General features: G+C 40.8%; 1 protein-coding gene across 3 annotated transcripts in view; it reads right to left on the reverse strand.

The window, feature by feature from the left end:
• The window catches only part of LOC133612269 (protein phosphatase 1 regulatory subunit 12A), a 104,694-nt gene extending 93,096 nt beyond the window's left edge, over positions 1-11,598 (reverse strand). The window contains exon 1 of one of the 3 annotated variants that reach the window (XM_061969512.2): positions 11,110-11,598. In XM_061969512.2, coding sequence (XP_061825496.1) covers positions 11,110-11,385 — 276 coding nt within the window. In that variant the 5' untranslated portion in view covers positions 11,386-11,598. The remainder of the gene's footprint in view (positions 1-11,109) is intronic. The other 2 variants (XM_061969513.1, XM_061969511.2) reach the window with 2 other exon arrangements.
• Positions 11,599-12,163: the final 565 nt, after the last annotated feature.

Raw genomic sequence — 12,163 nt, forward strand, 5'->3', positions numbered from 1 at the left:
AGCCTAGAAATAATATGTATCAATAAAGTACTGTAACTTTTCTTACTAAATGTATTCTTTCTTTCAATTTTGGGAGAAAAAAAAAAAATGTACCGGTACTCCATGTAATCGCAAATTATGTTAACTTAAATATTGTCTAATTATGCAAAAATATATCATCAAACATTCAAACCATTTTCTTTAACAGAAATAAATACTAATAATAATGATTTCAAAGCAAGTTATCCATCACATTGTGCAATGTAAAAGTAGCAATAGATTTCATGGTAAAATTGTGAAATGTACTGTGGTTTTTACAGCATTTTTCTCTAAATTAAAAAAACAGTACTTTTTTTACTGTAATAAACTGTGGTGCTGTTTTGGCATTTACAGTAATGCACGCAAAAATCTACAGTTGATTTGCGGTAAAAAATAAAAAAATAAAAATGGCAGCTCAGGTGCCCAATTTTTTTTTTTTTTTTTTTTTTTTTTTTTAACAGTAAAATTCTGGCAACTGAGCTGCCTTTTTTTTTTTTTTTTTACCATAAAAACAGCAGTACTGTTTTTCCATTTACAGTAATATACACTACATTTTGAGGTGAAATTATTGCAACTTACCATATTTTTTTTACATTTTAGTTTTCAAAAAATCTACTAATAAAATGCATGAAAAAATGGTGTAATAATAGTATTCACTGTTAGAAGCGGCCCTCTGGGGCCAAACATAACTGCGATGTGGCCCTTAGTGAAAACTACTTTGACACCTCTGCACTAGACCAGGGGTCCCCAACCTTTTTTGCACCACGGACCGGTTTAATTTAGGCATTATTTTCAGGGGCCGGCTTTCCACTTGTGCCAGATAAACACAGCAAAAATAAGTCCACGAAAAACACAACTCACTATAACGCGGAATGAGTGGGAGCCCTGGACTTGTTTCTTTGCAATGAGCTGCAGATGGAAATCAGCCATTGGCTACAATCTGTCACATTATTTTATTTGTTCATTAATTTGCATTGTATCATGTCACGAAGTTATAACGAATATAACAAACGGCAACATTCTATGAGGAGTTTTATTGTACATCTATAAACAATCTTATTGGTGTGTCTACTGCAGTGTTTTTCAACCACTGTGCCGCGGCACACTAGTGTGCCGTGAGATACAGTCTGGTGTGCCGTGGGAGATTATGCAGTTTCACCTATTTGGGTTAAAACATTTTTTTGCAAACCAGTAACTATAATCTGCAAATAGCGTGCCGTTGTTGAGTGTCGGTGCTGTCTAGAGCTCGGCAGAGTAACCACGTTATACCATACCATATCAGTAGGTGGAGGCTTTGTAGATGTCGGGAATACGTCGTGTGAGACGACGATGGCTTGACGTGCTCACAATATGCAGGCGTCAGCGGGAGGCAGTGTGCAGGTAAAAAGGTATCTAACGCTTAAACCAAAAATAAAGAAAAGGCTAGTGAGAAAAGGCATTGAAGCTTAGGGATGGCTATGCAGAACTGAACTGGCTACAAAGTAAAGAAAAACAGAATGCTGGACGACAGCAAAGACTTACAGAGGTCACTTACCTAGGTTCCATTCTAGAGGCTAACCTTACCTGTGATAAAATGGCAACCAAGGTAATCAGAAAGGTCAACCAACGAACGAGATTTCTCTACAGAATCTCTTCTCTGGTCAACAAAAGCACCTTGAAGATTCTAGCGGGGAACTCTCGTTCAACCCTTTTTCGATTACGCATGCACCTCCTGGTGCCCTGGCACCTCCAAAACCCTCAAATATAGACTCCAAACATCCCAGAACAAGCTAGTCGGATTACTTCTAGACCTCCACCCCAGATCACACCTCACTCCTACCCACTTCTCCAAAGTGGGCTGGCTCAGGGTGGAGGACAGAGTAAAACAACTTGCACTGAGCCTGGTCTATAAAATCCGCTACACCTCCCTGATACCGAAGTACATGTCAAACTACTTCCTGACCGTAAATGACCGCCATAACCACAACACCGGGGGGAGTTCCACAAACCAGGTTAAACCCAGATTCCGATCAAACAAAGGTCTTAACTCATTCTCTTTCTATGCCACATCAATATGGAATGCACTCCCAACAGGTGTAAAAGTAAGTGCATCTCTATCCTCCTTCAAAACCGCACTAAAAGAACACCTCCAGGCAACTTTAACCCTTAACTAACACCCTCCCCCCTCCACATCCCACCTCCCCGGATTGTAAATAATCAAATGTAGACATACTATGTCCACTACTTGCTGTACATATCCTACCAAGTCAGACCTACACTGTTTCAATGTCCATTTCTCTAATGATGCAATCAATTGTTGATGATTGAAGTGTTGATATCAACCAAACCCTCCTCATCCCACACCCCGGATTGTAAATAATGTAAATAATTCAATGTATATACTCTGATGATTAACTTGTGTGATGACTGTATTATGATGATAGTATATATTTGTACCATGAATTGACAAACGTGTTGAAAAACTTATTGGGGTGTTACCATATAGTGGTCAATTGTATGGAATATGTACTGTACTGTGCAATCTACTAATAAAAGTTTTAATCAATCAATCAATCAATCAAACAGCGTGTGGAGCAGACGGCGTCCACAAAGTACACACGTACATGACAATGAACAATGTTCACACAAAGAAGGATAGCGTCCGCACAACTTAAGTCGTCTTGATTGCAAAAACAAAGCAGGTGCGGGGAATGTTCAAGGAAGACATGAAACTGCTACAGGAAAATACCAACAAAACAGGTAAAAGCCACCAAAATAGGAGCGCAAGACAAGAACTAAAACACTACGCACGGGAAAAACACCAAAAAACTCCAAATAAATAACGGCGTGATGTGACAGGTGGTGACAGTACACCTACTTTGAGACAAGAGCTATAGTGATGCATGGTTGGTTATGATTTAAAGTCACATCTAATCGAGAACGACGACTTTTTACTGTCAATATCGGCTGCTGAGTTTCATTTTTTTAATGATTTCTGCCGCTTGTGTGCCTCTGGATTTTTTTCAATTAAGAGATGCCAATAAATGCTTTAAAATGTAATATCGGAAATTATCGGTATCGGTTTCAAAAAGTAAAATTAATGACTTTTTTAAAACGCCGCTGTCCGGAGCGGTAAGTACAGAGCAGTTGCGTCTCCCAGTCAGCAGCGGCTCCCCTCTCCCCTCTAACGTCTCCCACACACAACACAGGAGTTGACGACTGCAGCATGAGAGGTTTACTGGCGACGCTTGATGACCTCATCAAACTGCCGCGAGCGGAGCATAACAACAACAACAAGAGTGTGTTGTTGCAGGTGCTGTAGCCTTGGCTAACAAGCGAGCTTGCTCGGTGACTGATTAACGACATGGTTTGGGATTATTTTAAAGTGTGTCTGATAGGGATGTCCCGATCCGATCCAAATATCGGATCGGCCGCCGATATTTGCCAAAAAAATGCGTATCGGCAAGGCATGAGAAAATGCTGATCCAGATCCAGTTTAAAAAAAAAACTCTGGTCCGTGTTTTCCAACGCACAGATTCAAATAATACATTCCACTTTTCTGCTGCTCCCTATTTTCGTTCCGCATTTTCCAGCACACCTTCAACACATTCACAAGTCTGGATTCTCATGCAGTTGCTTTTAGCTGCTGACATTACACGACAGGCTCTTCTCACTCCTTCTTCTGTCTCCTTCTCACAGACAGCAAGCGCAACTTCTTACACACGTCACATACTGTCACGTCATACGTCACATACGTATACGTCCTCTACCAGCAGAGAGGTAGCAGCATGGCTAACGTTAGCTGTGATGCTAGCGCAGCCGTTAAGGTACGCGCCTGCTCAAACGTCCTCTGCGCACGGCAAATCTATGCCACGCACAAAATCAAATAAAAAAATAAGCGCATAACAATTTTCGACACACGGACACGACAGAGAAAACAGTTTTCGTCATCATTGTTCAAATATTGTAACGTCTGTCGAGACGCTTATCTTCATTCGGTGCCACGCGTCCACACCATCAAAATGCCGAGGCAAAAATTTCCACATCAACTCCGTCTGAAAAAATTAGTGATTTTTTTTAGTTGTGATTTCCTTCTCTGCATGAAAGTTTAAAAGTAGCATATATTAATGCAGTATGAAGAAGAATGTTTTAATGTAGACATGCAAGCCTTGAAAGAAAATTTTGAAAATCAAGACTACATTTCCTCCAATTGGGTGCATTTCTACCCTATATTTTAATTTTAGATTTATTCTCATATCAAACTCTTTTGGCTGTCTTTTTGACACTTACATCAGGCGCCCCCCTCCACACCCTGGATTATAAATAATGTAAATAATTCAATGTGATTATCTTGTGTGATGACTGTATTATGATGATAGTATATATCTGATAGTATATATCTGTATCAAGTGGACCCCGACTTAAACAACTTGAAAAACTTATTGGGGTGTTACCATTTAGTGGTCAATTGTACGGAATATGTACTTCACTGTGCAACCTACTAATAAAAGTCTCAATCAATCAATGAAAACACATAGAATCATCATACTGCTGTGATTATATGCATCAAGTGTTCATTCAAGGCTAAGGCAAAATATCGAGATATATATCGGGTATCGCAATATGGCCTTAAAATATCGCAATATGGCCTTAAAATATCGCAATATTAAAAAAAGGCCATATCGCCTAGCCCTAGTTCAATGATGCCATTTCTGTTTGTCATGTATAATTTGGTCTATTTTGTGTTTATCCTTGAATAAACAGGTCAGTTTCTTGTTACCAACCATTGTGTATTATTCAAACTCCCCTAATTCAGCTGGCTAGTTGTTATCAAGAGTACTAAAACCCTTTTCAACATGATTCTGACAACTAAGTAGGCTAAATAACTTTAAACTTTAATACATGCTCGGATAGGCCAGTATCGGTCAGTATCGGTATCGGATCGGAAGTGCAAAAACAATATCGGTATCGGATCGGAAGTGCAAAAACCTGGATCGGGACATCCCTAGTGTCTGACGGATAAAAAAACTGGCAATTTGCAATGACTGCAACAAGTTGGTTATGCGAGGAGGAACCAAGACGTTTTCCTTTAATACGAGCAATTTGATCTCCCACCTCTTCAAGAATCATAAGGAGATACGCGTTGAATACAAGCGGAAGATGGATGAAAAGCAAACACCGAAAAAAAGTAGGACCACACAGTTGTCGCTTAAAGACTCCGCCGAGAAAAAACAAAAATATAACAAAACCCACCCCAGGACGAAAAGCCACGTTGTGGTCAGGGACAACGCACGCAGTATGGCAAAAGCTACGGTGGAGTTTGGTGTGGCTAGTCTGCCCTGCATGGTGCACACTTTGCAGCTTGCAGTGAACGAAGGTGCCCTGTCTCAACGCAGCATTTCAGAAGCTCTGACTGACTGCTAGGCCACTTCAAGCACTCACCACTAGCTTGCAGAACATTTGTGTTACTCATACAAATACGTTAGAGCAGGGCAGATTGAGCCCAGTTTATAATTCCCTGTTATACAGTATGCCAGGCATTCTTGCAGTAAAGGAGGACTATGTTATTGTGTACTTTATTACTCTAGTATGCTCTGGACTGAAGTGGTGTGCCTTCATTGTTTTTGTAGCTGCTGTTTTGAGGCATTTAAAAAAAAAAAAAAAAAAAAAGCACTTTGTGAAAGTCAAAGTTGTAGTTGTAGTGCAGGGGTGCTCATTACGTCGATCGCGATCTACCGGTCGATCTCGGAGGGTGTGTCAGTCCATCACCAGCCAGGCATTAAAAAAATATTCCTAAAAATGAGCGATCATAAATCTTCACTATGACGTCACTTTCGTCACTTGATTGACATTCACGGTTCCCGAGGGTCTTCTGAGATGACGCTGGCTGCTGCCAGCTCATTAAAATTACCGACTGGAAGGCGAGAAACACTTTATTTCAACTGACTCTGGCGCCGTACCTGTCGTCAAAACTCCAAAGACCGACTGCACAGTTGCACAATAAAAGCTCTGCTTCATCCTGCCTGCGCTACCAAAATAAGAGTCTCAGAAAGCTGGCGTGCACAAGCTAGCAAGCTACGGAGTTTGCCGACAATGTATTTCTTGTAAAGTGTATACAAAGGAGTACGGAAGCTGGACAAATAAGATGCCAAAAACCAACCACTTTCATGTGGTATTGGACAGAAAGGAGGACTTTTTTTCTCCTCCATTCGAAAATGCGGACTTTATCATCACCACTGTCCAATCAATGCAAGTCATCAGAATCAGGTAATACACTAACTTATATTCTTGTCTTCATGAAAGAAAGGAATCTATATATATGTGTTAAACATGCTTGTATTATCTTTAACCACCTTTAACTTGTTAACAATATTAACTATATGTGTTAAACATGCTTGTATTATCTTTAAACACCTTTAAATTATTAACAATATTAACTATATGTGTTAAACATGCTTGTATTATCTTTCACCACCTTTAACTTGTTAACAATATTAACTATATGTGTTAAACATGCTTGTATTATCTTTAAACACCTTTAACTTATTAACAATATTAACTATATGTGATAAACATGCTTGTATTATCTTTAACCACCTTTAAGTTGTTAACAATATTAACTATATGTGTTAAACATGCTTGTTTTATCTTTAACCACCTTTAAGTTGTTAACAATATTAACTATTTGTGTTAAACATGCTTGTATTATTTTTAACCACCTTTAACTTGTTAACAATATTAACTATATTTGTTAAACATACTTGTATTATCATTAAACACCTTTAATGTATTAACAATATTAACTATATGTGTTAAACATGCTTGCATTATCATTAAACACCTTTAACTTGTTAACAAAAACATATGTTTCATAAATAAGTAAATATAAATGATATATATGAATGAGGTAGATCCCCACGACTTGATCAATTGAAAAGTAGCTCGCCTGCAGAAAAAGTGTGAGCACCCCTGTTGTAGTGGGTATCAGGATTATCTCAGGGAGAGCATGTCCCAAATTCCAAGCTGCTGTTTTGAGGCATGTTAAAAAAATAATACACTTTGTGACTTCAATAATGAATATGGTAGTTTCATGTTGGCACTTTTTTCCATAACTTGAGTTGAAGTTTTTCTCTTATTTTGGAAAACCTTGTTACATTGTTTAATGCATCCAGCGGGGCATCACAAATTAAGCATAATAATGTGTTAATTCCACGACTGTATATATCGGTATCGGTTGATATCGGAATCGATAATTACCGTATTTTCCGCACTATAAGGCGCACCGGATTATAAGGCGCACCTTCAATGAATGGCCTATTTTAAAACATTGTTCATATATAAGGAGCACCGGATTTTAAGGCGCACCTTCAATGAATGGCCTATTTTAAAACATTGTTCATATATAAGGAGCACCGGATTTTAAGGCGCACCTTCAATGAATGGCCTATTTTAAAACTTTGTTCATATATAAGGCGCACCGCATTATAAGGCGCACCATTAAAGAATGGCCTATTTTAAAACTTTGTTCATATATAAGGCGCACCGGGTTATAAGGCGCACCTTCAACGAATGGCCTATTTTAAAACTTTGTTCATATATAAGGCGCACCGGATTATAAGGCGCACCATCAAAGAATGGCCAATTTTAAAACTTTGTTCATGTATAAGGCGCACCGGATTATAAGGCGCACCTTCAATGAATGGCCTATTTTAAAACTTTGTTCATATATAAGGTGCACCGGATTATAAGGCGCACCTTCAATGAATGGCCTATTTTAAAACTTTGTTCATATATATAAGGCGCACCGGATTATAAGGTGCACCTTCAATGAATGGCCTATTTTAAAACTTTGTTCATATATAAGGCGCACCGCATTATAAGGCGCACCATTAAAGAATGGCCTATTTTAAAACTTTGTTCATATATAAGGCGCACCGGATTATAAGGCGCACCTTCAACGAATGGCCTATTTTAAAACTTTGTTCATATATAAGGCGCACCGGATTATAAGGCGCACCATCAAAGAATGGCCAATTTTAAAACTTTGTTCATGTATAAGGCGCACCGGATTATAAGGCGCACCTTCAATGAATGGCCTATTTTAAAACTTTGTTCATATATAAGGCGCACCAGATTATAAGGCGCATAGAATAGACGCTACAGTAGAGGCTGGGGTTACGTTATGCATCCATTAGATGGAGCTGCGCTAAAGGGAATGTCGACAAAACAAATAGTGATTGTACTGACACTTCTACTTGCTGCTCTCTGTTCAACAAGCCACTGTTCCAGTTTGAAGGGGGAAAATGAAGTCGGCGTAGTTACCGTAGTTGCGAGACCTGTTGTGGCTCAATATTGGTCCATATATAAGGCGCACCGGATTATAAGGCACACTGTCAGCTTTTGAGGAAATTAGAGGTTTTTAGGTGCGCCTTATAGTGCAGAAAATACGGTAAGAGTTGGACAATTTCGGAATATCGGCAAAAAAGCCATTATCGGACATCTCTAAATTATATTTATATAGCGCTTTTCTCTAGTGACTCAAAGCGCTTTACATAGTGAAACCCAATATCTAAGTTACATTTAAACCAGTGTGGGTGGCACTGGGAGCAGGTGGGTAAAGTGTCTTGCCCAAGGACACAACAGTAGTGACTAGGATGGCAGAAGCGGGGATCGAGCCTGGAACCCTCAAGTTGCTGGCACGGCTGAGCAATAACGCCCCAAAACGAAAATAAAATGTGCCTCGGCTGAAAAAAGGTTGGAGAACACCGCACTAGACAGTTTAATATCAATTTAAAGGCGACATTCAAACTTGTGTGTGAACTTTATGAGCCATATGGTGTGTTTACGACGTGATGCATGATAGTAGAAGGGGAAATGGTGCATCACTGAAGGCTTTGTACAAACCCCGTTTCCATATGAGTTGGGAAATTGTGTTAGATGTAAATATAAACGGAATGCAATTATTTGCAAATCATTTTCAACCCATATTCAGTTGAATATGCTACAAAGACAACATATTTGATGTTCAAACTGATAAACATTTTTTTTGTTGCAACTAATCATTAACTTTAGAATTTGATGCCAGCAACACGTGACAAAGAAGTTGGGAAAGGTGGCAATAAATACTGATAAAGTTGAGGAATGCTCATCAAACACTTATTTGGACCATTACACAGGTGAACAGGCTAATTGGGAACAGGTGGGTGCCATGATTGGGTATAAAAACAGCTTCCCAAAAAATGCTCAGTCTTTCACAAGAAAGGATGGGGCGAGGTACACCCCTTTGTCCACAACTGCGTGAGCAAAAAGTCAAACAGTTTAAGAACAACGTTTCTCAAAGTGCAATGGCAAGAAATTGAGGGATTTCAACATCTACGGTCCATAATATCATCAAAAGGTTCAGAGAATCTGGAGAAATCACTCCACGTAAGCGGCATGGCCGGAAACCAACATTGAATGACCGTGACCTTCGATCCCTCAGACGGCACTGTATCAAAAACCGACATCAATCTCTAAAGGATATCACCACATGGGCTCAGGAACACTTCAGAAAACCACTGTCACTAAATACAGTTGGTCGCTACATCTGTAAGTGCAAGTTAAAGCTCTACTATGCAAAGCGAAAGCCATTTATCAACAACATCCAGAAACGCCGCCGGCTTCTCTGGGTGTTGAAAAGTGTTCTGTGGTCTGACGAGTCCACATTTCAAATTGTTTTTGGAAACTGGACGTCGTGTCCTCCGGACCAAAGAGGAAAAGAACCATCCGGATTGTTTTAGGCGCAAAGTTGAAAAGCCAGCATCTGTGATGGTATGGTTGGTGCATTAGTGCCCAAGGCATGGGTAACTTACACATCTGTGAAGGCACCATTAATGCTGAAAGGTACATACAGGTTTTGGCTGCCATCTAAGTGTCGTGCTTATTTCAGCAAGACAATGCCAAGCCACATTCAGCACGTGTTACAACAGCGTGGCTTCGTAAAAAAAAAAAGAGTGCGAGTACTTTCCTGGCCCGCCTGCAGTCCAGACCTGTCTCCCATCGAAAATGTGTGGCGCATTATTCCATCCATCCATCCATTTTCTACCACTTATTCCCTTTTGAGGTCGCGGGGGGCGCTGGAGCCTATGTCAGCTACAATCGGGCGGAAGGCGGGGTACACCCTGGACAAGTCGCCACCTCATCGCAGGGCCAACACAGATAGACAGACAACATTCACACTCACATCCACACACTAGGGCCAATTTAGTGTTGCCAATCAACCTATCCCCAGGTGCATGTCTTTGGACATGCACCTGGCATGTTTTACGCTTCATAATGCGCCACATGCGCATTATGAAGCGTAAAATACGACAGCGGAGACCCCGGACTGAAGCTCTACATAAAACAAGTATGGGAAAGAATTCCATTTTCAAAGCTTCAACATTTAGTTTCCTCAGTTCCCAATCGTTTATTGAGTGTTGTTAAAAGAAAAGGTGATGTAACACAGTGGTGAACATGCCCTTTCCCAACTACTTTGGGATTCTAAATTAATTATTATTTTCAAAAAAAAAAAAAAAGTTTATGAGTTTGAACATCAAATATGTTGTCTTTGTAGTGCATTCAATTGAATATGAGTTGAAAATGATTTGCAAATCATTGTATTCCGTTTATATTTACATCTAACACAATTTCCCAACTCATATGGAAACGGGGTTAGTAGAAGGGGAAATGGTGCATCACTGAAGTGGAGACGTCCAGACAGAACAACAAAGAAGCATGTGTTGCTTAAGCACGTGAATTGTCATGTTGTTGTGTAGATAAAAGAGCGAGTTGTGTTCATTATTAGTGTGATACAGTTGTGGTAACAAATATCGAGATTGTCGTGTCGTGTTTGCAACCAACGTGACACAAAAAGTATCCGTGTGTAACAATGTGTCTAAACAAGCCACGTATGATAGTGCCGATGACGACGCTTGTTGAAGAAAATCACCACAAAGAGAACAATGTGTTGCACCCCAACTTTAAGCGCCACTCGCGGCTAACGGACACGTTTCGATTAACTCGTTTGAGCTGCAAAAACCGTACAAATGTGGTTAAAAGTTGAGTCAAAAGTTTTGGAGAGTGACTTCCGACCTGGTGGAGCGCTGTCAGGCCGTCAATGTTGGCGTGGTTGATGTCAGCTCCCTGCCGGAGCAGAGCCGCCACCTCTTCCCGGTCCCCGGCGGAGCAGGCGGCCATAAACACGGCGCCCTGAGCGAAGCGGACCCTCGCCCGACGAGTCCCCGAGCCGTCCGCCGTGTGCCGGGCTTCCGAGTCCGTCTGGTCGGTCTCCGAGCCCAGCCATCGTTGGAGCTGATCCTGCCGTCGCTGTTTGGCAGCTTCGGACCGGGACTGGTCAGTGGCCGCCATCTTCCCAGGTCTGTCCCGGACAGATTCAGCTCATGGTGCGGGAGAAGAGAGTGGACGGCGGACTGGATTTGTGGAAACTCTCCCGGGCTTCGCCCCCTGGTGGACAGATGCTGGAACTGAACAGTAAAGTACGGCGGCTTCGAGATAAACGGTAGTTCACTGTCACTCGGAAATTCCTAAATGCAAACAAAAAAACCAACAACCCCAAAGCAATTACTTGTTTTTTGTTTTTGTTTTTTGACTACGATGAATAACTGACTGTAGAAGTCAACTGCAAGTATGAGTGAAACCATGTTACATATCCGATACAAGTGGGACTCGCCAGATTTTTGACGCGCAAAACAGGCTTCCAAACGTATCACACAACAAATGGCATTACGTCATCCTGGTGCATCAGTGGCTCTGACATACAAAATGCAACTTGTGAAAGCACTCCATCATCTTGTCGCTTCATCCTGGACAATATTCTTGACCAATTTGTGCGATGTTTTAAAGATGTGATATTTGGTTTGACACTATATCAGGCAGGGCCGGCCCGTGGCATAGGCCGTATAGGCAAATGCTAAGGGCGCCGTCCATCAGGGGGCGCCATGCCAGTGCCACAAATGTTGGAGAAAAAAAAAAGTTGTTACTATTATTTCTAAATACAAAAAATAATCTCACGTTAATTAAAATGCAAAGTAAAGCCTATTTAATAGAAATATTATTTGTTACAACATTACGCCCCCCTCCTCCCCCCGCACGGTGCGCCCCCTCCCTTCCCGTATCATGACTCTTT

This window comes from Nerophis lumbriciformis, linkage group LG10, assembly GCF_033978685.3.
Source record: "Nerophis lumbriciformis linkage group LG10, RoL_Nlum_v2.1, whole genome shotgun sequence".
NCBI classification, from domain to species: domain Eukaryota; kingdom Metazoa; phylum Chordata; class Actinopteri; order Syngnathiformes; family Syngnathidae; genus Nerophis; species Nerophis lumbriciformis.